Source organism: Accipiter gentilis, chromosome 4 (genome assembly GCF_929443795.1).
Source record: "Accipiter gentilis chromosome 4, bAccGen1.1, whole genome shotgun sequence".
Taxonomy (NCBI): Eukaryota; Metazoa; Chordata; class Aves; order Accipitriformes; family Accipitridae; genus Astur; species Astur gentilis.
This window is the reverse complement of record NC_064883.1, coordinates 46,647,812-46,675,470: the sequence shown is the minus strand read 5'-3', so window position 1 is coordinate 46,675,470 and position 27,659 is coordinate 46,647,812. Positions and strand designations below refer to the sequence as shown.

At 62.0% G+C, this 27,659-nt stretch overlaps 1 protein-coding gene across 9 annotated transcripts; it reads right to left on the bottom strand.

The window, feature by feature from the left end:
• Nucleotides 1-407: 407 nt before the first annotated feature.
• NBEAL2 (neurobeachin like 2) lies at nucleotides 408-27,659 on the bottom strand. 9 transcript variants are annotated; one of them, XM_049798389.1, is made up of 55 exons: nucleotides 27,551-27,659; nucleotides 21,350-21,438; nucleotides 20,973-21,137; nucleotides 20,294-20,375; nucleotides 20,091-20,212; nucleotides 19,925-20,007; nucleotides 18,890-18,975; nucleotides 18,108-18,393; nucleotides 17,930-18,036; nucleotides 17,626-17,709; nucleotides 17,417-17,500; nucleotides 17,180-17,278; nucleotides 15,940-16,511; nucleotides 15,714-15,846; nucleotides 15,516-15,635; nucleotides 15,099-15,432; nucleotides 14,917-14,999; nucleotides 14,719-14,811; nucleotides 14,099-14,270; nucleotides 13,430-13,563; nucleotides 13,173-13,332; nucleotides 12,996-13,098; nucleotides 12,285-12,438; nucleotides 11,984-12,142; nucleotides 11,733-11,892; nucleotides 11,469-11,554; nucleotides 10,493-11,161; nucleotides 10,236-10,414; nucleotides 10,002-10,161; nucleotides 8,660-8,797; nucleotides 8,264-8,569; nucleotides 7,899-8,048; nucleotides 7,095-7,252; nucleotides 6,889-7,013; nucleotides 6,563-6,683; nucleotides 6,319-6,476; nucleotides 5,956-6,092; nucleotides 5,753-5,860; nucleotides 5,243-5,338; nucleotides 5,028-5,152; nucleotides 4,804-4,944; nucleotides 4,587-4,717; nucleotides 4,397-4,506; nucleotides 4,163-4,280; nucleotides 3,995-4,092; nucleotides 3,789-3,905; nucleotides 3,602-3,691; nucleotides 3,374-3,483; nucleotides 3,109-3,281; nucleotides 2,740-2,834; nucleotides 2,527-2,643; nucleotides 2,285-2,446; nucleotides 2,056-2,204; nucleotides 1,822-1,957; nucleotides 408-949 (listed from the first exon to the last, which is right to left on the bottom strand). In XM_049798389.1, the coding sequence occupies exons 1-55, from the start codon at nucleotides 27,599-27,601 to the stop codon at nucleotides 845-847; spliced, it is 8,283 nt and encodes a 2,760-aa protein (XP_049654346.1). In that variant the 5' UTR covers nucleotides 27,602-27,659; the 3' UTR covers nucleotides 408-844. The 9 variants fall into 9 exon arrangements, with proteins under 9 accessions (XP_049654346.1, XP_049654347.1, XP_049654349.1 ...); XM_049798390.1 differs by having other exon boundaries at nucleotides 5,956-6,089; XM_049798392.1 differs by lacking the exon at nucleotides 27,551-27,659 and adding an exon at nucleotides 23,708-24,122.

Sequence of the window (27,659 nt, the reverse complement as noted above, 5' to 3'; positions counted from 1 at the left end):
GTTGCTAAGACCCCCCCCCACCTCCATGCTTGGAACACATGGGTACGCGGCTGCTGAGACCCCCCACGCTCATGACATGTGGCTACAAGGCTACGGAGACCCCCCACGCTCATGACACACAGGGACACAGCTGCTGAGACCCCCCCCCCCCCCGGCCCCGCATTCGTGACACGTGTGTCCCCATGTCCCAGACTGGCCGTGTCTCGTTGCTGGGGGGGCCCCACTGGCTCCCAGCCCAGAGCGGAGCCTGTACTGGGATGGCCCCGCTATGTAGGGCAGGCAGAAAGAGGGGGGGGACGACACACAGACTGGAGAGGGGGGGACATGGGAGAGGGGGTGTCACCTCCCCCCTAACCGGCGCGGGGCAGACAAGGGCCTTGCACACATTTATTTCCCATAGATATATTAATTTTTTCTTTTTTTTTTTTCTGTAAAAGATCTAAAAATGGATAGAAAAAAAAAAAAAATGTGGGGGGGACACACACACCGGCCGGCTCCTGGCCAGCGGGTATGGCAGAGTGTGTGGGGGGGCAACGGACATGGCACCCCCCTTCCCAGCGAGGGGTCCCCCGCCTCCTCCTCGCCCCCATCCCTCCGCGGGAAGGGGGGACGCGTCCCCCTAAAATTTGGGGGGGGGTGGGGGTGGTGGTGCGTGTGTGGCAATTCTGTGCCCCCCACCCCACCGGGGGCTGGATAAGGCCACGGGCGATGGGCTGAGCAGGCAGCACGGGGCTCCCCGACCCCCCCCCCCCGGGCTTTGCGGGGCGCAGGGGTCCCCCCTCTCTCTGTGCCGGGCAGGGTGGGGGGGCCCACGGGGCACCCTGGGTGGGTGGTGGGTGCCAGCCTAGGACTTGCCCTCGGCGGGGTTGTACTCCGTCTCGCCGGCCGAGACCTGGGAGATGCGCCGCGTGGAACGCCACAGCCGCCGGTGGAACTGGCCCGGCCGCACCTGGGGGGGGGGCAGGGGGGGATGAGCACCCACCCGATGTCCCTGGCCCCTTCCCCGCCTTCCACGTTCACTTCTGAATCCCCATTCTCTTTATGCATCTCCATCCTCATCCCCTTCTCCATCCTCATCACCTCCCAAATGTCCGTCTGCTTCTCCATCCCCATTCTCATCAAATTCTCCATCCCCGTTCCCTTCCAAATCCCTGTCCTCATCCCCTTCTCCACCCGATCCTCTTCCAAACATCCATCACCCCCAGACCCTTCCCCATCACACAACCCCTTCCAAACCCCATCCTTTGCTCCACCCACACTCATCCCCTTCCTAACCCTTACCTCCATCCCTTCTCCCATCCCCTTCCCCATCCACACCCCCAACTCTTTCCCAACCCCTTCCTCATTGCCATTCACCCACCATCCCCTTCCCTATCTCCATCTCCTCATCCCCTTCCCCATCTCCTCTCCCCATCCATCTCCATCTCCATCTCCACCTCCTCCTCCCCATCCATCTCCATCTCCATCCCATCTCCATCTCCATCTCCACCTCCTCCTCCCCATCCATCTCCATCTCCATCATCTCCATCTCCTCCTCCCCATCCATCCCCTCCTGCCCATCCATCCCCATCCCCATCCCCATCCCCATCTCCATCCCCATCTCCATCCCGTCCATCTCCTCCATCCCCACCTCCACCCTTTCCCGTATCTCCTTCCCAATATCTCCCCCGTGCCACCCCACCCCACCCCACCCCTGTCCCATTGCTCTGGAGACCAAGTAGGACAAGCAGAGTTCCCCAAGCCCAGCAGCACCCAGCGGACACCGAGGCATGACCCCCCCCCAGCCACACATCACCGCCTGGGGTGGGGATCCACGCTCACCTCAGCGGGCTGCCCGGCTCCCACCACGATGAGCTTGCCATCCTCCAACCCCACCAAGATGTGACTCTTCTCCTTGGTGACGGACACGCTGTGGACGGGCACCCGCATGGGCACGGGGGGCACGGCCGCCCTGAGGCTGTGAGAAGACGAGTGGTGGGATGGGACCCCTCGAGCCCCCCCCAGGGCACCCCAAGGGGGTGGTTGGGGTGGGACAAGGTGGGTGGTAGCCCTCACCTCTGGAGGTCACGGATCTCCAGCCCGCACTGCATGGTTCCCAGCACCACAAACTCCTCCGTCAGGCACATGGCTGTCACCTCCTCGTCCAGCGGGACGGAGGAGAGGTGCTTCCCGTTCACCGAGTAGAGGTGCAGCGCAAACCTGTCCTGAAAGACAGAGCGAAGACGGGGGGGAACACACGCGCTGACGGTGACGAGGGGGAGGACACGGGGACACCCGGCCATACCTTCAAGCAGGCTCGTTGACCCACGGCGGTTTGGGCGACCACCTGCCCCTCCGGCCCCACGGCCAGGTGGGAGAGGACGGCGGGTGGTGAGGTCTCGCCGGGCGGCCGCAGGGACCGAATGAAGAGACCCCGGCGGATGGTGTGGATGATGATGGTGCCATCCTACAGGAGGAAGGGGACACAAGGCGATGATGGTGGCACTTCCCACCCCGCCGCCCACCCCGCCACCCCAGCTCGCTCACCTTGGAGCCCGAGACTGCCATGTCCAGCTCAGTGCTGATGGCCACGCATGTCACCTCAGCGTCGTGGCCATACAGGACCTGGACGGGTTTGGGAGCCAAGCCGCTGGAAAACCCACCCTGGTGTTGGGGACATGGGGACCTCAGTGACCTGGTGGCAGTGCCCACCGTGAGCTCCGCCCTGGCTGGAGCGAGGGGTAAGGGTCAACCCCCTACCTGCTGTAGGACCTGCCACACCATGCAGGTGGTGTCCCGGGACCCAGAAATGAGGTAGATGCCGCAGAGGTCAAGCGCCAGGCAGGTGACAACATCTGTGACACCCAGAGGGACACCATGAGGGGCTGGTCCCATCCCACCACGCTCGGCACCCCGACCCCGTGGGACGGCACCAAGATGTGTTCTGGAGTGTGGAGATGCTGCTAACCCAACCCCACTACGGCTCTGAGATGGAGCCTGGACTGTCCCCAGAAGATGGGAGACACTAGGAGATGTCCCCTGCCCGCTCACGTGTCCCCCGCCTCCCCCCACGGCCCTTACAAACCCACTGGGGCACCATCGGACCTTCATCGTCGGAGCAGGACGTACCTATGTGCCGGGTGATGTGCCCAACGACCTTCCCTTTGGCCAGCAAGGTGACGCGGAGGCTGTTGTCCCAGTGTCCCCCACTGAAGAGCAGCTTCCCATCGGGAGACACGGCCAGCGTGCGGGAGCAGAGGTCTGCGCCGGGGGCGAAGGGGCCCTGCAGGAAACGCTGGGTCCTGGTGGGGAAGGACACGGGATGGTGGGAGAGCCACGGGTGGGCTGGTGGCACCTCCGGGGACCATCCCTGGTGACCACGTGCCCGACTCACTTTGCGTTGGAGACGGTGGGGTCTTTGGTGAAGCTGAAGTAGTTGGAGATGTTCTTGTCGTAGGGTAACCAGTTATGGGTCCCCAACAAGCCATTGGCACTCACGGTGACCTGGGCAGAGATGGAGATGGAGGTGACAGAGCTCCCACCACTGAAGCCCTCCTGGGATTTGGTCCCAGTCCCCCTGGGCTAGCAGCATGCGCCCATGCCTCAGTTTCCCTGTGCTCACCAGGACGTCGGGCGATCCCTGAGTGATGAAGGAGTGCGCCTGGTTCTTGGGGACCACGGCTTGCACCAGGGCCACCCCATCGCTGATGCCCTGTGGGGAGACAGCAACCAGTGGGCACCCTCCTGGCCACCACCAAAACCCCCCAGTCCTGGCCAGGGACCCCCCCCCATCCTGGGGTTGTCCTCACCTCCACAAAGAAAGACTTGAGCTGGTCCAGGTTCTCGAAGACGTTGGGCGACCGGGTGTCGAGGCGGGCCAGCCTCCGGGCCGCGCTCTCTGCTGACAGCCGGGCAGGATGAGGTTCCTGGGGGTAGGGGGGGCAAGGGAACCCATGAGAAGGGGGGTGGGCTTCCCCAAAAGGGGCTATTTTTTGGGGGTGGGGGTAAAAGCTACCTTGAGCAGCTGGCAGGGCGTCTGCCCAAAGTTGCTGATGATGCCCTCCAGAGCCTTCCTCTGCGTCTCGTCGGCGATGGCGTCCAGGTCCACGGCCCCTGGGGATGGGGATGGTCATGGGGGGGCCACCTGGCAGGCACCCCCCCACTTCCCCGCCCCACGGCTCACCCTCGTAGGTGCAGTAGTAGAAGACGTTGAGGGCCTCCACGGCGGCCGGGCCTCGTTGCTTGTACCCGAAAATGAGGTCGATCCACTCGTGGAGGTGGGCTGAGACATACTCTGACTCCTGTCCCAAGGATGGGGCATCAGGGTGGGCCGGGAATGCCCCCCCCCCCCCCCCCCGTAACGACCCCACCAGGGGTGGGAGTAGAGGAGGGGTTGGGGTGAGCTCCGCCATCTCACCAGGGCTTTGCGGTGCTGGTAGATGAAGTCCTCGCGGGAGCGTGCCCACCGGGGCAGCACCACGTCGCCCACCTTCTCGTTGGAGAGCTGCAGGCAGCCCAGGTCGAAGCCTACAGGCAGAGCAGGCAGGGGGTGAAGGACACCGACCCCCGCTGTGCTCCCGTGGGTGGGGATGATGGGTGCCCCTTACCGTTCTGGTTCTCCAGGAACTCAGGGAAGTAGAAGAACTCAGGGATGAGCTCCTTGACGTCCACAGGGTTCTCCATGCGGGCTTGCCACGCCGCCGGCACCGAGTGGAACTGCCGGTCTGAGCAGTCAAACCTGGCGGCAGAGGACACCCGGTTGGAGCCCAGTCATCCCCCCCCCCTTGATGTCCCCTCCCTGGGGTTCACCCACTGGGTGCCCACCTGCCGCTCTGCAGCTGGATGTGGAGGGTGGTGAAGGGCTCGGTGCGGATCAGGTAGTGCATGACGCCCGCCGCGTTGGAGTAGTGTGTGCCGTAGTGGAACTTGTCCACGGTGCCCGTGGGGTCCTCAAAGCTCTCGTACCTAGGGGCGAGGTGGCGGGGGTTGCACTGGGAGCCAGCCAGGCGCTCTCCGCATCCCCCGTCCCCCATTTTAGGGATACTCACTTCTCCTTCACGTCCCGGGCGTGCCGCTCATTGGCCACCCCGATGGGCTTCGACAGGTCCCGAAAGACGGCCGGGTCGGTGAGGTCGAGGGTCTCTGAGACATAATCCCGCAGGATCCAGGGGAACTGGGTGGGGGTGGGAGGTGGGTGAGGCTGGGGTGGGGGGGCACGCGATCACTGGGGGGATGGGGGGGGATGGGGGGGGATGGGGCTCACCACAGGGTACTGGGAGAGGTCGTTGTAGGTGCGCCCCGCAATCGTGTTCAGCTGCATGAGATACTCGAAGTTGGAGATCTCCCGCAGGACCCATTTCTGGAGCGAAGGGAGGGTGGTTGAGATCGGCTGGGGGGGGAAGGAGGTGGGGCAGACACCCCACCCCATGGCTGTGCCTGTCCCATGGCCATCCCTGGTCCCACGGCTGTCCCTGGTCCCACAGCCATCCCCATTCCGTGGGCATCCCTGGTCCCATAGCCACCCCCCACCCCATAGCCATCCCTGGTCCCACGGCCATCTCCAACCCATGACCACCCCAGTCCCATGGCCATTCTTAGCCCCACAGCCATCTCCAACCCATGACCATCGCTGGTCCCATGGCCATCCCTGGTCCCACGGCCATCTCCAACCCATGACCATCCCTGGTCCCACGGCCATCTCCAACCCGTGGCCATCCCCGATCCCATGGGCATCCCCATCCCATGCTGGTACACTCCCCTTTTTGCCACCTACCTGGGTGAGCCCTGAGGCTTTCAGCAGTTCCTGGGGCGACCGGCTGCCGAAGTAGATCTGGTTGGGGGGACGCAGGCCAAGGATGCAGGAGTACACCTTGTTCCTCACCTGGGGGGACAGGGAGAGGACATGGAGTAGCTGGAGCCTGGGCAGTACCGTGGCCCCGGGAGGGGTTTGGCGGGCAGGGGGAAGGGCGCCACCACCTTTTTTTTGAAGTTGAAGAAATAGTTGGCCTGGTCGATGAAAAAGAGCTCGAGCGCAGAGCGGCGCAGGTTGTAGCGGCGCAGGTGGACCTCGCGCAGGTGGGACAAGGGGCGCTTGAAGTCGTAGCCGATCCCTGCTGAGATGGGGGGGGGCACAGAGCCCCATGGGTGTCACCACCCACCCGGACCCCCATTCCCGAGGCAGGGATGGAGGTCAGCATCACCCTGGGACTGGGAGGACCCCACCCCCAAAACAACCAGCACCCGGCATGATGGGCTTCTGGGGGAGATGGGATGGGATGGGTGGGGGGGTTCCTCACCCCGCCTTGCTGCAGGGACCCCCTGAGGAGCACACGCCGTTACCTCCCTCCGTCTCCTCCTTCTCGCTGCTGCCGTCATAGAAGTAGACGTGCTGGGTCGTCACCTCCAGGCGGCCGGGGACGACGGCCACCGTCGTGATGAGCTCGCAGTCCTCTGAGACCACCAGCTTTTCCCGCTGGTTCTGCTCCTTGGGCTCAGCCCTGGGTGACACAGGAGGGTGAGGAGACCCCGGTGACACCCCCAGTCTGGGCAAGCCAATGCCATGGATTGGGATGGGGAAACTCACTGGTTGTCCAGGACTGGGAGGTCCTCTTCGGCCAGTTGGTCATCCTCCAGCTCGCTGACTTTGGCCTCCTTGGCCATGGCGAGCGGGAGGGACTCGGTGGGGTTGTGGAGGTGGTCAGCTCCTGAAATGAGGAGGGGGTCAGCAGGCTCCCCTGGTCCCCCACAGCTGGGGCACAAGCCCTGCGAAGGGCCCCCATCCCACCCTCCCAACCCCAACAGGATCCCTGATGGCTCCCAGCTCAACCCCACCACGTGCATCCAACCATTGGCATCCCCTCGCCCGTGGCACGGAGGGACCCCCGGGTGTCCCACTCCCATCAGCCTCACCCAAGTTGTCCCGTAGGGCGCTGGCCTCCAAGTGTTGGTCGAAATTCAAGTTGGGCACCAGCTTCAGCCTCATCCGGGAGTAGGTCTCGGCGCTCGACAGCTTCCAGCGAACCTCTGGTGGGTTCCTGGGGGGCAGGCGGGGGTGAGGCACGCCGGGGACCCCCAGCTATGCCACTCCTCCCTGGGGACCAAAGCAGGGGGCTCACCGGTCTGCCCAGGCGGAGCGGGGCGAGGTGAGGAGGCGGCACAGGGACCGCCACTGCTTCAGCACGGTGCTGTGGTGGTTGTTGGCTTGCTTCAGCACGTTGGCGTGCCGGGTGTTTTCCGCCTTGGAGCGCTTCGCCGCCGGCTCCAGCACCAGCTCCTGCCAAGGGAGCAGAAGAATGAAGTGGAAGCAGGGCTTGGGGACATCCACAAAGTGAGGAGCAGGTCCATGGGGTGACATCCCCAGGACAAGGCGAATATCTCCAGGACGATGTACTTAGGGTGAGGAGCACATTCTGGGGATGATGTCCCCAGGATGAGGAGCAATGTCCCCAGGGTAAGGAGCATGTCCCCAGGATGACATCCCTGGGATGAAGAGCATGTCTCCAGGATTCAAGTCCCCAGGGTGAGGACCATGTCCCTGGGATGACATCTCCAGAGCAAGGAGCACATCCTCGGGGTGATGTCCTCAGGGAGAGGAACATGTACCCAGGGCAAGGAGCACATCCCTGGAATGACATCCCTGGGATGATGAGAACATCCCCAGGATGATATCCCTGGGATGAGGAGCATCTCCCCAGAACGATGTCCCCAGGATGAGGAGCACATCCTGAGGACAATGTCCCTACAGTGAGGAAGATCTCCCCAGAATGACATCTCCAGGATGAAGAGCACATTCCCAGGATTAATGTCTCCAGGGTGAGGAGCATGTCCCCAGGATGACGTCCTTGGGGTGAGCAGCATGTCCCCCAGGATGAGGAGCACATCCCCAGGGTGACGTCCCAGGGGCGAGGAGCAGGCAGTACCTGGAACATCTTGCAGCTGGCCGCCTTCTCCTGCTCCCGCCGCTGGGAACTGCTCATCATGGCATCGTAGCAGGCGTTCCAGAAATTGGACATGTGGTCGTGGCTCTTGGCAAAGGTGTCCATCTCAAACTGGGCCATGGTGGGCTGCACCTACCAAGAGAACCGGGATGAAAGGGGAGGCCTTTGCAGGGCTTGGCACCCACCAACCATCATCCAGGCTATGAGCATCCCTGCCCTGGAGGTCACCCTTGCAGGCTGTCCCAACCCGGTGGTGACCTGGGCACCCCACCGCAGTATGGGCCCATCTGTAAGCCTGGGAAGGTGTTCCCCATCAGCGATGCCACCCCATGTCCCACGGCACCCACATGCTTCTCAATGAAGCCCCTCCACTCCGGGGTGGTGCAGAAGAGCTGGAAGTCCTCGTAGAACGTGGGGCTGCCGTTGGTGGGGGGCAACGAGGGCAGGAAGAGCTGCAGCTGCAGGGTCTCATAGCACTGGTCCATGAGCGTACGGACGATGGGCACCAGCCAGGAGAAGGTCTCTGACTTGGCGTCCAGTGAGCGTCGCAGCGGGGTCTCCAGCTTGCCCAGCAGGTAGCAAGCCTCGTCCTTTTTGGGGGCCGAGGCGGTCTGCAGCAGGCTGTGCAACTTCACGTACGCCAGTGAGTGCAGCTGAGGGGGGACATGGGACATCAGATGGGGCCACCAGCCCTGCCCCAAGGGCTGGGGTCTCACCCAGAGCCCCAGGAAAGGGTGACCCACCTGGGGGTCCTGCAGCATGATGTAGCCCACGAGGATGCGTAGACCCGTCTGGGCCATCTCCTTGAGGTCGGAGGTGCCGTTGGCCAGGTGGTACCAGACGCCCAGCTTGTCCAGCAGACTGCTCACCCCCTCGTAGATCTGGGGGGGATGCACAGTGAGCCCCCAACCCGGCCACGCACCCGCCACTTCTCCAGCCAGGCGGGTGCAAAGCCACCATGTCTGCGTCCCCATCACCCAGCCACCCTTGGTTTTGCTTGACATGAGTTTGGGTTATGGGTAGGGGTTAGGATTAGGGTTTTGGGGTAGGGTAGAGCCCCAACTCATAACGTTAATGACAAACTAGTTAGGGTTTGGCATGACGGTTATGGGTTGGGGCGTAGGGTATGGGTTTATGGCAAGGGTGTAGGGTTAGGGTTAAAGGTTAGGCTTGGGGTTAGGGTTGAGGTTTACGGCAAGGATGTAGGGTTAAGGTTTAGGATTAGGATTTAGGAAGTACAGTTAGATTTATGAGTTAAGGTTAGGGTTTAGGGTATAGGATTAGGATTTTGGTTTACAGTAGGGGTGTAGGGTTTGGGTTAAGGGTTAGGACTGGGGTTAGGGGTAGTGTATAGAATTGGGGTTAGGGCTGAGGTTTATGGCAAGGACCTATGGTTAAGGTTTCAGGTTTGGATTTAGGAGGTATGGTTACATTACATGTTATGAGTTAAGGCTAGGGTTTCGGCTACAGTAAGGATGTAGGGTTAAGGGTTAAGATTAGGGTTAAGTGTTGGGGTTTACAACAAGGATGTAGGATTAAGGTTTAGGATTAGGATTTAGGAGGTACGGTTAGATTTACAGGTTATGAGTTAGGGTTATGGTTTAGGGTTAAGGCTTAAGGTATAGGGATAGAGGGTTGGATTTATGGCAAGGGTGTAGGGTTAAGGTTAAAGTTTAGGATTAGGGTTTAGGGTTAGATTTTAGCATATAGGATTAGAGTATCGGATTTGGGTTTATGGTAAATTTGTAGGATTGGGGTTGTTAGAATTAGGGGTCAGGGCTAGGGTACAGGATTGGGCTTCACAGCAAGGGTGCAGGGTTAGGGTTAAAGGCTTAGGGTTAGAGTTGGGGTTTATGGCAAGGGCATAGGGCTAGGGTTAAGGTTTGGGTTTAGGGGTTAGGGTTTGATTTACTGGTTATGGGTTAGGGTTATGGTTTAAGACACAGGTTATTTTCTAAGGTTAGGTTCAAAGGCTGCAGGTAGGGGCAAGGGTTTAGGGTTAGGGCTAACATCAGGGGTTAGGGGTTAGCATTAGGCTTCAGAGCTCGGGTTTGGTATCAGGAACCCCTGCTCACGCCCATCCACCTTCTCACTCCACAGGGCCTGGTTGTTGTGTCCCTCAGAGAACAAGAAGTCCTGGAGCAGCCGCAGCAGCTTGAGGGCATTGTGGGTGAGACCAGGCAGGGCGGCCGGCCCTGACTCCTTCAGGTCCGTCAGCGCCGACTCCAGCATCATCTCCAGCAGGCTGTGGGAGAGCAGGCATCTCAGTAGGGTGGTCTTCCCTCGGGACGCATCCACCCAGACCTGGGCAGGACTCACCTGCGCTTAATCTCATCAGGGGGCCGCACCAGCTCGCACGCCGTCCCCAGCTTGGTAAGGACGGAGAAGACCTGCCCGCGCTCCCTCCACGCCGCGTCGTCCCAGCCTTCTACTCCACGCCAAGTCACCGAGAAGACGATGTTGGTCAAGAGGTTGCACAGCTCCTCCTCGGGCGTTTGCTGCCAATGGAGAGGAAGGGTGAGAGGTCTGGTGTCCAGCGTAGCCCAGGGTGGTGGGCACAATGGCTTTGGGCTCACCTGGGGGTTGCTGGTGTTGGAAATGTTGTCACTGGGCAGCGCATCCTGGTAGCTGCTCTCATCCAGGACGTTTGAGAGGCTGGAGCTCTTGCGTGCTCGCAGCCCTGGGAAGGGCTTGAAGCTCTCCAGGGGCGAAGGGGTGCCAGGGCCGCTGGCGGGGGTCTGCGTGCCGCTCTCGGCCGTAGCGATGGAGCTGGTGCTGGCCAGGTCAAGCCCCAGGTCAAAGGGTGAGGTGGAGAAGGGTGAGAGTGGGTGGTAGACACCATCAAAGGGAGGACCATCACCGGGGTTGGAGGACGAGCGGCTGGCCCGGTCGGAGGAGTCGAAAGACTTGAAGTTGTAGGAGTGGAAGGACTTGGTGCGGCCACTTGGGGAGATGGAGTGGTCGGAGAAGCCTTCAGAGAGCTCCTGGTCTGAGGCCTCGTAGCCCAACGGCAGGAAGACGTCCAGCTCCTGCAGTTCGGCCGGCGGTGGGCTCACCCCCTCCTTGCTGGAGGGGTCGGAGAGGCGGAGAAGCTCCAGGCAGCCCCCATTGCCCCCATTGCTCAGGCTGTGCTGGCGGGACTCATAGGATTCCTTGACGTAGAGCTTGGTGAGCGTGTCCTGCCAGCCAGCCAACCTCGCCAGCTGCTTCACCATGTCCTGCTGCGCGTAGATCAAGTGGAAGAGCTGCAAGGGAAAGCGAGGGGGGAGACCCGATGATGTTGCCCCAGCTCCTGGCAGGAGCTCCTGCGGGGTTTGGCCGCTCTAAGGGGCAGGATGCTTGGTCCTGAGCACCCTAGACCCTCCATAACCATCATGGGGTGCTGGGGCCGCACCACCTCCATGCTGGCATGTCCATGTGCTGGCAACTCCGTGCATGGGGTGTTACCACCATCCCCACGGCCCCTGCGTTCAGGCAGGACTGAGTGCCCAGGGAGCTTAGCCCCGGGGTGACAACTCGGTCACAGCCCCTTGCATCCATGGCCCTGCTCACCTTGCGGCAGATATCGAGCCGGACGGTCAGCTCAGCCCGGTGGGACAGGTAAACCACGGCCACCAGGTCCTTGTAGTTGGGAGGGTCTATGAACAAGGAGAGACAGTATGGTAGTGGGACACCTTCTTCTGTCCCCAAAAGCCACCAAAGCCCCCCAGCCCCAAGACCAGCTGAGCCTCATGGGAAGCCACCAGTGATGACCCCATGGCACGTGTTCAGGATGGGTGGCCAGGGCCAGCCTGCTTTTGGCAGGGTACGTGGTACCTGCCCCGAGGACCTGCTCTGAGAGGCAGCGGAAGAGCAGCATGGAGCTGGGGATGTCACTGAGGCAGGCGATGAGCCCCTGGTACCCGATATCCTTCAGCTTCAAGCGGTTCTTGCTGCGCTCAGGGACCTTCTCGTACTTCAGCATCTTGTAGAGGACCTGGCAAGACAGAAAGAGGAGGTCGCTCCGCTACGGCAAAGCCCCTGGCCGCTGGGGATGGCAAGAGGTTGGTGCTGGGGACCTGCCTTACCTTGAAGACCCTCTCCCGCACTTCATCCGAAAACTTCTTCTGCACCAGCAGTGAGAAGAGGACCTCCACGTGGCCCGGCTCAAAGAGAAAGGCGAAGAGCTGCTCCTGGGCAGGCGAGCCCTTCAGCAGGCTGTGGATCACCTCCAGCGCCCCACAGATCTGCAGGACATGAGGTCGGTTGTCCACTGCCCTCCACGTGCCCCACTGCGATCTCGGCGGCTTCTCCCCACCTGCTGCCGAGTGCCGGGCCAGCCTGTGGCACACTGAGGTGTTTGGGGACCAGGGTGGCTTGGTGCCGTACCTGCTGCTCGTCCTGCACCCCGGCCACGTAGCTCAGCAAGCTCTGCATCTCCTCCCCGGAGAAGCTCCGGCAGAAGAAATCCTTCACCAAGCTGAAGAGGGACGTCTGCACTGTTTTGATGTCGTCGGTGGCCATGGTCTTCTCCCTGGAGGTGCTGATGGACGGACATGCATGGGCATCCCCTCTGGGGACATGCAGAGCCACCTTCTTGCCCCTTGTCACCCACCACTGGCACGATCCCAAATCCCACCATGAAGCCTGAGGAGCTCCAAGACAGCCCAGTGTGGACATCCCTTCTGGCCAGCCCTGCCCACTGGGAAATGTCCACCCCACGCATTTGGGTCTCTGCAGGGTGTGAGCAGCCCCAATATCACGGGCGTGTGGAAACGCATCGGGTCGGACAAGAACAGTGGATCAGCTTGTTGCAGAAACCACCGTGATCCGAGGTGCTGCTGGAGAAGTGCTGGAGGTGGATTTTGGGTCTGAGTGGTCACAGCTGTGGGCGGAGGCTTGGGGATGGGGCACGGCCATGAGGAGGGGAAGGTCCTGCACCCACCACCATGCTCCCACACTGGGAGATTTTTTCCAGGAGGTGCTTGCAAGGGGGATATTGCCCCAAGCAAAGGGTGTCTACCCCAAACCGCAGCTCCATGGGGTGAAGCCCACCACCACGTCAGCATTAGGGGGTCCAGGCGACAAGCAGCACCTCACCCGTAGTATGACCGGATAGAGTCGAGGATGTACTGCACCCCGTACTTCTTGCGGATGCGTTGCTTGTGGTCCTTGACGACGTTGGCCAGATACTGGATGTGACCTGCAGGGAGAAGGTGTGAGTAGCCGTAGAGGCCGGTTGGGATGGAAAACACCCCCAGCACCCCCAGTTCCCACCTAAGCGGACGGCAAAGTCGCTGTTGCTCCAGATACGGAAATCGAAGAGGAGATGTTGGTAGAGGAGGTGGAGCAGGAGCCCGCTGCCCTCAGAGGCTACCTGCTCCATCAGGATCTGCGAGGCCATCAACGTGCTCATGTCCAGCAGCGAGCCGGAGACCTGCCATGGGTGAGAGGGGAAGGCTTGCAGCCCCAGCGTCCTCCTTGGGGAACGTCCCTGAAGACTGCGGGATGGAGCCTTTGGTAGCAGCCCCCACCTTCTGCAGCAGTGCCCCGATGATGGCCGGCCCGTGGCACTGCACCAGGCTCTCCTGGTTCACCGGGTGGTTCTGGATGAAGTTCTTCACCAGCAGCAGGAAGGCGGCCACGCTGTTCCTCTCCAGTCTGCTCTCTGCAAGGCACAGGGCAGAGCCCCACCGGTAGCTGTGAGCCCTGTGCCCACCCGAACACCCTCCTACCTCTGCCTGCCTCTGGATGCAAAGGGCATCCTGGAGACCCCACCGCCAACTTTTCTCTGCAAACTTTTCAGCCTGTTCTCCTATTTCCCCCAGATATATGCGAGTGGAAACCTCCATTTGCTCTGAGCTTGGAAATAAGCAGCTGGGTATCGGGAGAAAGCCTGTTTCACCTATGCAGGAAAAGGCTCCCGCGTGAACCCAGTCCTACTATAAGACTTCAGAGACTTCAGGCAAAGGCGAGCCTGAGGTAAGCAGGCTGGAGCCACCCTCGTCTTCCCAGAACTGCTTTTTTATGACTAATTGGGTCATAACACCATTAAAAGACGCCAGCGGTTTCTCCATTACCCTGTAACTCTTGGTGCCTCAGGCAAGACCTCTCCTGCCTGTGGTAGACACCAGCCTGGTCCAGGCAGCGAGGTTACCTCCGACCACCCGAGGCTCCTGCTCCACGTCCCCCGAGGTCCTCACCTGAGGACTTTCCCAGCGGGATGAGCATGCCCTGGGCGTTCCTGGAGGATGTCAGCTCTGGCCCCACCAGGTCGTTGGTCTCCTGCTCATCCTCGGGCTCCTCCTTGTTGGACACCACTTGCTCGAGCAGGGGCAGCAGCACGCCCATCCCACCCACGCAGTTGACCACGTCCTGCCGGAGGGAGGCGAGAGGCTTTGCTGGGTGCTGCGCAGCGATGGCAGTGTAGAGGAGGAGGCTGCACATGCACCCAGGGTCCATCCTGCTCGCTCATGGGCTCAGCCCAAGCTGGGGAGAGCCAGACCCTGCGGCTAGCAACGATCAGGGTGTGCCCAAACCCACCCTACAGCGCAAAGCTAAAACAGGTCCCCAAAAAGCACCTGTTCCCCTGAACCACCCATGGTCCCCACCCTGGACGTTGAGGACCTATGGGGCAGACAGGTCCATGGGTGAACGCAGGTCCTTGGTGGACCCTGTACCACGTAGCAGAGTCCCTGAAGGGTCCAGGGGAACCACCGCGGTCATCCAACTCCCTGTGGGGGTCCTGCCCTGGCCGCATACCCAAGGAGAGACCCAGCTGCCTCCACGCCATGGGGTGGATGGGCCAGGAAACCCAGCATACCTTGATATCCCAGTTGACCACCTTGTGCCCCGTCAGCCTCCCGTCCAAGCCGTGGCTGGGAGAGAGGTCCAGGCAGATGTTGTTCCTGCAGGCCTAGAAGAGAGCACCATGGGAGCATCCTCATGCTCCTGGAGATGTCACTCACGGCAGAGGGTCTACCAGTGCTGTCCCCATCCCCAGGGGGGCGGCTCTCCTCACCTGTGGGGTGTAGTACAGCAAGAGCTTGCTGCTGAGCTCCACCATGTCACCTTCCAGTGTAAACGGTGATGTGACGTTTGGTCCTGGCGGAATAAGACTGGGGTGAGCTGGGGCATGGTGGAGGAGACCCCGGTTGCCACCAGCAGCCCTGCAGACATCCCCTGCATCCCACCCTGACATACCTGCGCAGAAGAGCGCCTTGACCTGGGCTTGCTGCAGAGCCTCGCAGAAGATGGCCACGGAGCCGAGGTGACCCTCCAGGGACGTAGGGCTACCCCACTCCATGTCCTGGCTGCCGGCTGCTGTGGTGGCCACCACCCCCTCCGTGGGGGGCTGAGTGGGGGTCCAAGCATGGGGACCCAGGGCGGCAGGGACGGACTGGGATCGGCCGAGTGTGGGGTGAGGGGGGAAGACCAGCTCCGGCCCATGGGATGCCAGCGGGTGGCTGGTGACAGCGGTGGGGGCGGTGGTGGTGGTCCGGTGGCCCGCGGAGCCGATGCAGCAGGAGGTGAAGGACTGGAAGGGAGAAGGAATCGGGCTTAGCCCCCAGCCCCATGCCATGGGGAAGGGTCTGGCTGGGCGCTGGGGGTGTCCCCCACCTCGTGGAGGGAGGGAAAGCGGAGCTGCGCCGTCTTCCGCAGGTGCCCATCGGCGTAGATGCTGACGATGTTCTGACCGAAGGGCCGGCGGCCAGCGACATGGACGATGTCAACGCAGTGCTGGGGGGACAGAGAGAGGGTGTCAGGCATCCTGGTGTCCTTGTTGCCCCCCTGGGTGGGGATGGGGATGATGCTCACCCAAGCAGAGTCATTGAAAGCAAACTCCGGCAACGCCACCGTCATGTAGTCCTTCTTGGTGCAGACAGCCACCACCAACACACCACCGGCGGTGAAGAACGCCTCAAAGCCTGTCCCACCGGCTGTGAAGAAGCTGGTGGAGGAGAAGCGTGGTGGGGATGGTGGTGCTGCCCCTCCTCATCCTCCCCTCAGCCCCCCCCGACCCAGTCCCTTCATTGAGCATCACCTATAGAGCTGCCTCCTCTTCGGCCTTGCTGGTGGCTCGGGCTCCTCCTCGCTCAGGCACAACCACGCATGGAAGGCGAAGGCGCTGCCAGGCCACTTCTGGACGGTGGGCACCATGATCCCCGCCATACCGGGTGTCAGGTCAAAGCACTGCAGTGCCCGGGGGGGTCCCTCGACCCGCGCCATCCCCGAGAGCGCCCGGATGACGGGCGCCACGTAGGGATGCGGTCCACGACCCCGCTCGTGCCGCAGTAGCCGCAGCAGCTGCCGCAGCTCCCCGGGGCGGATGGATAGGCTGCCCAGCGCCCGCAGCAGCTCCAGTAAATTTTCGGAGCAGGCAGCTGGCAGTGCCGGCTCAGTGGCCAGGGCACCCAGCAGGCACCCCACCATGCCCGCCTTGACGCAGGTGAGGCGGCTGGGCAGGGAGGCTTCACAGAGCCGCCGCAACCAGCCCGAGAGGAAGATCTGCAGCTCCCGGCACGCCAGCGCTGGCAGCCAGGCCAGCAGGATGAGCAGGGGTTGCTCGTTGCGGATGGGGCGCACCGGGAAGGAGCTGTGGTCGCCCTCCACTGCCTGCCGAAACACAAGAGCTGGTTGGTGTAGCCCCGACCCCATGGAGAGGGACGGGTCCTCCCCCTGGCCACCCTAGGCTGGCAGCAGAGACTTTGTGCATCAAGCATCTTGGAGACCCCAGTGCATCAAGCATATCAGAGACTCCCATGCGTCAAGAGTTTTGGAGACCCCCACATGTCAAGAGTTTTGGAGACCCTGCACGTCAAGAGTTTTGGAGACCCTGTGTATCAAGCATATCAGAAACCCCATGCATCAATAATCTTGGAGACCCTTGTGCATCAAGCGTCTCGGAGACTCCCATGCATCAAGCATTTCAGAGACCGCTGCGCCTCAAGCGCCCTGGAGAGCCCCATTCATCAAGCATTTTGGAAATCCCCGTGCATCAAGTGTGTTGGAGATCCCCGTGCATTAAGCACCTTGGAGACCCTGCTGCATCCAGCAGTACCAGAGCGAGCAGTACCACATCAGAAAGGGCTCAAAACTCGAAGGTGAGCACGACTCCAAGCTAAAGATGGTCCCAGGACCCCTCAAGGAGGAAGCTGATGGGAAACTAGCAGGGTGGAGAGGACTGTTGGGCAAGGAATGGGGTTGCAGGGAGGCCGAGATCTACCATGAACCTTCAGCACCGAGGGCTTTGCTTGGTGTGGAGGAGAAGCGGGCATGCTCACCATGTTGAGGAGCTCCTGGAGCAGGCGTTGGGTGGGCTGGCCTTGGCTCCTCAACACCTCGTAGAGGTGGGCATAGCCGATGCGCTCCTTGAACACCTCCTGCAAGCACCCGAGCATGTGGGACCCCATGCTGAGCCCCACCACGTGCCGCTTTCACCCCAGCCCACCTCGCAAGGTGAAAATGCCCAAACCCATCCACTTTTGGGGTGTTCTCCCCGCCTCTGGTCTGCTGCTCACCTTGGCCGAGGGCGAGTTGCGCATGATGGCGGTGAGCACCCCGATGGCGTGGACCGCGATGGCGTCGGAGCTGCTGTGGAAGACCTATGGGGACATGGGGAGCGGTGGGTCTGCTGAGCCGTGGGGTTGATGGGAGACGCAGCCCACCACGCCTGGTGGTTTGGTTATGGGTTGGCCCCGATTGGTTATGGGTTGGCTCCACACGATACCTGCTGGAGCCCATCCTTCTCTGGCGACTGCACGGGGACCTCGTCCTGGGCTTCACCGACCTCCCGTGAGCTGCTGAGGTAGAGCTGTGGGACACGGGGTGGGCATCAGCCCCCGGGGAATGGCAGCCGGTATGGGGTGGGGGGAAGAGGGTAGGGGTTATGGAGTGTCCCCATCCCAGGGATGCTTCTGCAGTGCAGCCAACCTGGCCCAGCATCGTTTAGAGCCAGGAAGGGTGAGGATGGAGATGCCGGTGCCCAACCCTGTTGTCACCAAGGAGGGACACCAACGTGGCCACGCCAGTACCTTGCTGTTTTGGAGGAGCCGGATGATGTGCTCGAAGCAGTTGTTGCTGAGAAAGATGGCTTGGAGGACCGGCCGGTCCTCGCAGCTGAGCATGGCTGGGATGGCATCTACAACGAGGTGGAGATAGCTCAGCACCCATCCCGCACCCCCATCCCCATCCCTGTCCCCAGCCACCTACCCAGCATGAGCACGCGGAGAGCGATGAGGCCGCCGGCCGCCTCCGGCGCCAAGGAAGCGACGGGCAGGTCCGAATTGAGCACCCTGAAGTAACCATCCAGGAGGACACGCAACGGCACGGGGCCGGCGCCGGGACTGCTGCCGTGCAGCACGTGGACCACGGCCACCACGCCACGTAACGCCAGCTCCAGCAACCCGGGGACCGGGGGGGTCCCCCCGCCTCCCCGCTGCAGAACCCCCAGCAGCACCTCCACCGCCGCCGGCGTGATGGCCCGCAGCGCGTTGGGCTGTTGGGGTGATGGGGGGAGATGGGCCTTTATGTCGTCTATCGTGATATAAAATCCTTTATTTAAGCTATTAATGCTGAGCCCAACGTCGCCAGCGCTGCAGGTTTTGCCCCCGTCGCACTGCACACTGCTCCGGGGTGCGTGCAAATTAATTTAAAGCAAATTTCAGAGCTATTAATTAAATGCTGATTTTTAAGCACTGGGCTAATTAAAACCTATTTCTGCCCAAATTTATTCAGCCAAGAAGTGCTCATCTGCCATCCCAGAGCCGAACCGGTGGTGAACCAGCAGCTTCAACTCAAACCCCTCTTTAATTTAATATTTTTTAAGGTAAACCCACTGAATTTAGGGCTGGAATTTTAAATATGACTTTCAAAGGCTTTTGAAAATTAAGCAGTTTAATTCCAGCATTTATCTCGCTTGCAATAAATAAAACATTGGGGTTTATCGCTTGGATGATGATCCCAAGTCCTCCCCATCTGCTTCCCAATGCTACCTTGGATCCGGAGAGGATGGCCCCGAAAAGATGGATAAGCCGGAGCTGGAGTGTTTCAGGGAGCTGCCCTCCGGCTTGGAAACTCTCTGCGAGGATGAGGAGGGAAAGATTTACTTTGGGGAGTAAGCAACAACAACAAAAAAAAAACCAGGGGAAAAAAAAAATTCGTTTTCCCACCCAAATCCACCCCAAAAGGCAGGTCATGTGGGTGCTGGATCCTGTTGATGATGGAGGGCATGAGGATGCTCAAATATTTTGCAGCTCTGGTTATGCTGGGGGAGGTTTCTTTGTACTAAAAAAACCAGGGTTTTGTTCAAAAATAGGGTTCCATTTGGGGATTTACTGGCAGTTGGGCGCGTTGGGAGCTTTAGGTGATTTTTTGCAACGCCTTTGCCTCCGAGGGGGATTTTTGGGGGGCTTCCCCAGAAAAAAATCCCCTTTGCACTGATTTTTGCAGGCTCCCCAGGGCGTGCAGGACTTAATCCCTGCTTCAGGATTCTATACCTGGCCCTGAGACCCCATACGTGCCCTTACCGGGTCCCAGGGACAGGTATAGGCTCCTATATTTGCAGGGGCAGGTATAGGATAACCTGGGGCAGGTATAGGGTCTTATATTTGCCCTCCCCTATGGACCCATACGGGGTCCTGGAGTAGGTGTAGGATCCTGTATTTGTCCTTGGATCAATAGTAATCCTGGGGCAGGTATAGGCTCCTATATTTGCAGGGACAGGTAGAAGATGTCCTGGGGCAGGTACAGGCTCCTATATTTGCAGGGACAGGTATAGGACAACCAGAGGCAGGTATAGAATCCTATATTTGCCCACAGATCATATACCTTCCCCGGCATACTAGATGCCCCCACAGATCCTATATGCGCTCCTGGATCCTATCCCCACCCCAGCATCCTCTATCTGCCCCCGGATGCTTTACGCACCCATGGATCCCATACTGACCCTCTACCTGTCCCCGGATCCCATTGCCGGAGCCCAAGCCCGGCTGCAGCGGGCGATGGGGGGTCCGGGACCCCCCTTTTACCTTGGAAGAAGGCACCGAACTCAGGGGGCAAAGGGGCCGGGGCGAACTTGTATTTACTCTTCTCCTTCGCGCTGATGACTTCCCTGGAAAGAGAAGGGTGAAGTGGAGGGGACACGAGGCAGGTGGGGGGATTTTGGGGTGCAAGGCCGGGGGGGTCCCCGCTCACCCGCTCAGCTGCCGCCGCCAGGTCTGGTAGGGGTCGAAGAGGCACTCGCAGAGATGCAGGGCGTAGAGCATCCCGCTCTCCAGCTGCATCCCGCTCCGCTCATCCTCCCCGATGCTCTTCAGCTGCCGGAAAACCAGAGCAGGATTAATCGTGTCCCCCCACAACCCCCCCCACCAAAAAATTCCACCTCTGGCTGAGCTCACCTTGCTCGCGCAGACCCGCAGCAGCTTCAGCACCTCCGGGATGAAGCCGGGGGTTTTGTCCGCTTGGATGTTTTCCAGGTTCCTGCAAGGAGGGGGATAACGCATTGGGGGGGGTTAATGCATCGTGGGGGGGTCTGGGGGTGACAACGCGGCAGCCGGCGCAAACCAGGGCGCATCCTCAGCTGAATCCTGTCGGTGGCTGGGGAGCAGGGGGATGACACGGGGGGGATCGTGTGTGTGTGTGTCCTGTCCCCCGCCCTGTCCTGGGGACACGGAGGTGATGGCTTCGTGGGGATGCTGCTGCCAGGGATCACCTTCTGTGGGCTGGCAGGAGGTGGAAGGGCCAAGGGGGTGGGATGCACTTTGGGGGGGGGAAGGAATGATGCACTTTGTGGGGGGATGCTGTGCTTTGGGGGGGATGCTGTGCTTCAGGGCAGGGTAAATACTCCTTTTTGGGGTGATGTGATGCACTTCAGGGGGGGTGATGATGCACTTTTTTGAGGGGGATGCTACCCTTGGAGGTGATGGGGGGATGCTGTACTTCATGCAGAGCCGGGCTGCGTTTGGGGCTGATCCTGCAGCGCCGGGATGACCGAACCCGGGAACCCCCATGGTAGGGGGGAAGCCAGGACCGACCCCCCCCCCCCCCACCCCACAGTGGTGGTGGGCTGTCACCCACCTGCAGATGATGATGAAGAACTTGAGGAGGAGCAGTGCCTGCCCCAGGCTGGCCCCGCCGCCTTCCTCCCGCGGGACCTGGGCCACGCACTGCCCCAGCCGCTGGCTCAGCACCTGCAGCACCTCCCGCGGCAGCACCGGGATCTCCGACACCGACTCCTCCGGCCTGCGACGGGGAAAACGGGGGTGGCAGGATGTGACCCCGCCACTCCACGCCCCCCCCCGCTCCATCACCCGCCCCCCCTCAAGCTTCAGACCGGATGGTTTAAAACCACCAAGAGCGGATGAGCTGACGCGGCAACCCCCAAATTTAGCTGTGGCTGTCGTCTGCTCCCCCCGCAGGGTGTCACCCTCGCAGCACCCAAGGGTGCTCCTCACCTCCTGGGCTCCAGCGAGGGCAGGGCGATGATCTTCTCGAAGTTCATGACGAAGGCTTCCAGCCACTGCTGCAGGTAGGAGAGGTCCTTCTGCAAGGGCGAGGGGGGGGCTGGAGCCGCTGGCCAATCAGATCCCACAGGGACCACCGCCCCGGTGGTATCAGCCAATCAGCGGCCAGAGTGGTGTCGTTCCCCACGCCCCCCCACCCCACCCTCAGGAGCCGCCAGCCAATTGGCACTGGGGGTGTGAGCACACCCTTGGGAGCCGCTGACCAATGGGCACTCAGAGCAGCGCAACCTGTAGAACCGCTGACCAATCAGCACACAGAGCAGCGCAACCTGTGGAACTGCTGACCAATCAGCACACAGAGCAGCGCAACCTGTAGAACCGCTGACCAATCAGCACACAGAGCAGCGCAACCTGTAGAACCGCTGACCAATCAGCACACAGAGCAGCGCAACCTGTGGAGACACTGACCAATCAGCACACAGAGCAGCACAACCTGTAGAACTGCTGACCAATCAGCACACAGAGCAGCGCAACCTGTAGAACCACTGACCAATCAGCACACAGAGCAGTGCAACCTGTAGAACCGCTGACCAATCAGCACACAGAGCAGCGCAACCTGTGGAACTGCTGACCAATCAGCACACAGAGCAGTGCAACCTGTGGACACACTGACCAATCAGCACACAGAGCAGCGCAACCTGTGGAGACACTGACCAATCAGCACACAGAGCAGCGCAACCTGTGGAGACACTGACCAATCAGCACACAGAGCAGCGCAACCTGTGGAGACACTGACCAATCAGCACACAGAGCAGCGCAACCTGTGGAACCGCTGACCAATCAGCACACAGAGCAGCGCAACCCGTGGAGCTGCTGTCCAATCACAACCCAGAGCAGCACAACCTCTGGGCTTGCTGACCAATCAGCACACCCCATAGAGCTCCTGACCAATCAGCATCCGGAGCCACACAACCCATAGAACTGCTGTCCAATCAGCAGCCAGGACACCTGCCCCCTACAGCCAACTGCTGGCCAATCAGCAGCAAGAGCCTCCGCTCCCCCCCAAAAGACAAACTGCTGGCCAATCCCTTACAGAGACCAACTTGCCCCTGGGGTCCTGCCAACCAATCAGCACCCGGAACACCTGCCCCACCAGGCAGCTGCCAGCCAATCAGCAGGCAGAGCCGGGCACCAGCCGGCACCACCTGGCACAACAGCGGGGGTCGCCCCGGCCGCACCACGCCACGGGGACGGGGTGGGGGGACAGGGACGGGGACCCCCATCGCACCTCGGGGTCACCCACGGCCCCGAGCGCCCCAACGCAGCACCTGGGGTGTCCCCAGCACAGGCAGGTCCCGTCCCCGTCCCCGTCCCCGTCCCCCCCGGGACATCCCGCTCCCCTGGGGGACGCGCCCCCCCATCCCCACCTCCCCGGGGACACGGGGTGCCTGATCACCCCCCCACCAGGCACCCACAGCACCGCCGCCATGGAGGGGACGCGGAGGGGACCTCGGGCCCCTCCCAGCAGTATCCCCCCAAAACCCACCCCCCACCACCCCAGTCCCCCCCCCGGACCCCCAAACCCCCCCACGTCACCCATTTCCCCCCCAAAACCCGCCTTCACCCCCCCCACCCCCCATTTTACTGCCGGGTACTGCTCAACCACAAGCACCAGCATCCGGTGGGGCGAGCTGGGGGGGGGATGTCCCCGTCCCCCCCCCAGCCACATTCCCCCCACCCAGACCCCCCGTTACCTGGCCGGCGGGGTGACCGCGGCCGTCCATGACCCCGGTACACGGCGAGCCGCGCCGGCACAGCCGGGACGGGATGGTGGGGGGGGCGGTTGGGGGTTTGCGGGGGGTGTTGTTGTTATTTTATGTCCCCCCCCACTTTTCTCGCCACCGCCGCCTCGCTTTGCTCTTGTGCAAAGCGACCAAAAAAGAAACACCAAGAGCATCAGGAAATGCCAAGTCACCCGCCGCCCCAACGGCGCTTCCTCCCACCGCACACGGCTGCCCGGCATCGTTTCGGGGTACCGGGGTGTCACCAGTTGCCCCCAATCCCGTGCGCCCACCCAGCAGCTCTGGGACGGGCCAGGGATGGGGCCAAGGTCACGGAGGTGGCGGCGATGGGACACGCGGGATGATGGGCGTCACCGTCAGAGCCGGCACGCGGCACGAGGTTCCAGCCCCGGTTGGTTTCAAACACCACGGATAACCGGATCGTGCCAAAAACATGAGCCAAATCCTGCCGTCACCCCCGCGACGGTGCGACCGAAGCCAGGGTGCGTTGAGTTTGCCGGTTCTCAGCATCTCTCCCCTCCCGCCCAGTATCGCCCCTTGCACCCACCCGGAGCCGGCGTCCCATCCCGGCGCGGTGCTCACCGGGCCGGTGCCGGCGGCCGCCCCCGCCGGTGCCCGTCCCAGCCGGTTGCCGGCTGGCAGAGCCTGTTGGGTGGCTTCTGGGCTCAGCCGGCGCGGTGCCGCCTGGGAACGTCGTGCCGGCACCTCCGTCCCTCGCTGGCGCTGCCGAGAGCTCCGGACCCCCCCCAAAAAAGGTGACGGTGGCAAAGCCACCAGGTTGTCACCTCCCTGCCGTTGAGTCCCAGGGGGTGACACCGGGGGTGATGGCGGTGGGAGCCCACTGAGGCCCCTGCCAACCCCCCTGGGTGGTGTGGGACAACACAGCCGGCACCATCCCCGCCATGGCACGGCCACCCTGTGGGACAGCCCTGGGGACATCCCTGTCCCCTGCCGGCGCCGCCGGCGGGGTGCCGTGAGCTCTGCCCCATTTTAAAGCCACGAGAGATAACGCATCTGCTCCCGGCGTGCGGCCCTCATCCGATGTCACCAGCCGGGGAAGGGGACGATGATGGGGGACGCCGCCATCGAGGTGACGCTCAGACCGGTGGCATCACCCGCTGCCCTGGGTCCAAGACTCAAAACAAGCCTGGCAGCGGGACGGTAAAAGGTTGACGCAGGCCAGGGACGTGTCCCGGTGGCCTCGTCCTTGCCGGGTGCTTGGGGACATCATCGTGGCGAAGGCCAGCACGGTTTTGCAGCGTGACCCGGCTGGGGAGGTGACACCGAGGTCCCGCCTCGGGCCCCGGTGCCTCTCAGGGGTGGCACGCCACCTTGTCGGTGCGGCATGGTGAGCGGGCACACCCCGACAGCGTGGCACGCTCACCGTGCAAGGGTGCACAGCCGGACGGCGTGGCACGTGTCCCCCATACGAACATGTACATCCGTGTGCCCCGTGTGACCGTGCACACCCGACGGCGTGGCACACGTCCCCGTACGACCACGCACACCTCCGTGACGCAGCACGTGTCTCCCTGTGTGGGTGTGGACACCACAAAGGGGTGGCACCTGTCCACGTATGACCATGCACACCCGATGGCACGGCACGTGTCCACCGTATGACCGTGCACACCCCCGGCAGAATGGCGCGTGTCCCTGTACAACTGTGTACAACCCAACAGGGTGGCACACGTGCCGCTACAACCATGGACACCTCTATGGCACAGCACGCGTCCTCATACGGCCATGGACGCCGCGGCATGGCACGTGTGCCCACACAACCACGAACACCTCCATGGCATGGCATGAGTGCCCATACAACCACAGACACCTTGGCACGGCACATGTCCCCATACAACCACGGATACCTCCATGGCATGACATGAGTCCCCATACAACCATGGACACCACGACATGACACGTGTCCCCATACAACCACAAACACCTCCATGGCACGTGTCCCCATACAACCATGGACACCATGACATGGCACGTGTCCCCATACAACCATGGACACCACAGCATGGCATGTGTCCCCATACAGCCACGGCCACCTCCATGGCATGTGTCCCCATACAGCCACGAACTCCATGACATGGCACATGTCCCCATACAACCATGGACACCATGACATGACACGTGTCCCCATACAACCACAAACACCTCCATGGCACGTGTCCCCATACAATCATGGACACCACAGCATGGCATGTGTCCCCATACAGCCATGAACCCCATGACATGGCACGTGTCCCCATACACCATGGACACCTCCACAGCATGACCTGCATCCCCATACACCATGGACACCACAGCATGGCACGCGTCCCCATACAACCACAGACACCTCCATGGCACGCGTCCCCATACAACCATGGACACCACGACATGACATGTGTCCCCATACAACCATGGACACCATGACATGGCACGTGTCCCCATACACCATGGACAACACAGCATGGCATGTGTCCCCATACAGCCACGGCCACCTCCATGGCATGTGTCCCCATACAGCCACAAACCCCATGACATGGCACGTGTCCCCATACAACCATGGACACCTCCACAGCATGACCTGCATCCCCATACACCATGGACACCACGGCATGGCACGCGTCCCCATACACCACGGACACCTCCATGGCACGCGTCCCCATACAACCACGGACACCTCCATGGCACGCGTCCCCATATACCACGGACACCTCCATGGCACGCGTCCCCATACACCACGGACACCTCCATGGCACGCGTCCCCATACAACCACAGACACCTCCATGGCACGCGTCCCCATACAGCCACGGACACCTCCATGGCATGCGTCCCCATACAACCATGGATACCACGACATGACACGTGTCCCCATACAACCACGGACACCTCCATGGCACGTGTCCCCATACAACCATGGACACCTCCACAGCATGACCTGCATCCCCATACACCATGGACACCACGGCATGGCACGTGTCCCCATACACCACAGACACCTCCATGGCACGCGTCCCCATACACCATGGACACCTCCATGGCACGCGTCCCCATACAACCACGGACACCTCCATGGCACGCGTCCCCATACAGCCACGGACACCTCCATGGCACGTGTCCCCATACAACCACGGACACCTCCATGGCACGCGTCCCCATACAGCCACGGACACCTCCATGGCACGTGTCCCCATACAACCGTGGACACCACGGCACGCGTCCCTTGTAGGAGCCCCCCCGGACCTGTCCCACCAAAGCCATTCCTCCCCAGCACCCCGCAGCGAGGATTTAGGGTTTTTCCCCCCACACTCCCACCCGCCCGTGCCAAGTAACCCCGACCCCAACCGCGGTGCCTGCACTGCCGGGCTCTGGCACGCTCCGGTCCGATTCCCCATCGTCCCCATCGATCCGGGCTTGTCTCCCAGCGCCCACTTCCACAATTTAATCATTTATTTTGGTTTTACCCCAAAACGGGCCTGGGATCATCGGGGGGGGGCGGCAGCATCCGTCACCCAGGGGACCCTCAAGAGGCGTCACCCCCTTTTTCCCAGCGCTGAGCAGAAAGGGGGGGTGGGTGCACGCGCGGCGTCTTTGTTTTGGGGTGCAGAAGAGCGGGTGGGTGCCGGGGGACGTGGTGGGATGAGGCGACCCCAAGGATTGAGGACCGGGGTCTTCGTCCCTCCCGGCGTCCCCGGGGCACGTGCCAGGGACACGGCGGGGTTTTGGGGTGGAAATAACCCCCCCTTCACCCCCAAACCCCAGCCGGTCACCCCAAAACTCCGGGCGCAGGAGCTGGGGGTGACATTTTGGGGCTGGATTGGGGGGAGGGGGGTCTCCTCTCCTCCAGGATCTACCCCCTCCCCCCCCCCCCGCAACCTGGGAATGGGGATAATTAAGGAGAAAACGAAACGCGGGGAAACTCTCGGGGGTGGGACGGGGCGGCTGGGGACCCCCCCCGGCCATGGGACCTGCCCGAGCGGAGGGGGGAGGCAAAGGGGGGTGGGGGGGTCCCCCCTGAGCATGACACCCCCCCCCCCCAAAAAAAAGGCAGGACACACATTCGCCTGTCCGTCCCCCCCCCCCCCCCTCCCGCTGCTCCAATGTCACCGCGGCCGCACCTGCTGCCGGGCGGGGGCGCAGGGACCCGGGGGGGGGGCCACACACACACAGAGCACCCCCCCCCCCAAAAAAAAAAACAACCCTCCCGGCTGGGGGTAAGGGGGGGTACGGACCCCCCCAAGTCTCCCTAGGAGAGGTGGGAAGGGATGCGGCGGGGGGTCCAGGGGGGATGCGGAGGGGAAGGGGGGGGGGGGGGGGCCGAGGGGATACGGTGCCCCCTCCCCCGGGGGGGGTGTGTGTGGGTGTGAAAGCCGTGAGGGGGGGGCACAGAGATCTTACCTTAGCGAAGTAGAGCATCCAAAGCTCGTAGAGCCGCTCCCGGGAAGCCATGCCGGGCCGGCACGGCTCGGTACGGCACGGCACGGCGGGCAGCTCCGCCCCCCCCCAA

Coding starts and splice junctions, on each gene's coding strand:
- NBEAL2 (XM_049798389.1), bottom strand. CDS start 27,601: ATGGCTTCCCGGGAGCGGCTCTACGAGCTTTGGATGCTCTACTTCGCT. Junction 16,512..17,179: donor TCCAGGAGCTCCTCAACATG/GTGAGCATGCCC, acceptor GTGTTTCGGCAG/GCAGTGGAGGGCGACCACAG. Junction 10,415..10,492: donor CCAACACCAGCAACCCCCAG/GTGAGCCCAAAG, acceptor CTCCATTGGCAG/CAAACGCCCGAGGAGGAGCT.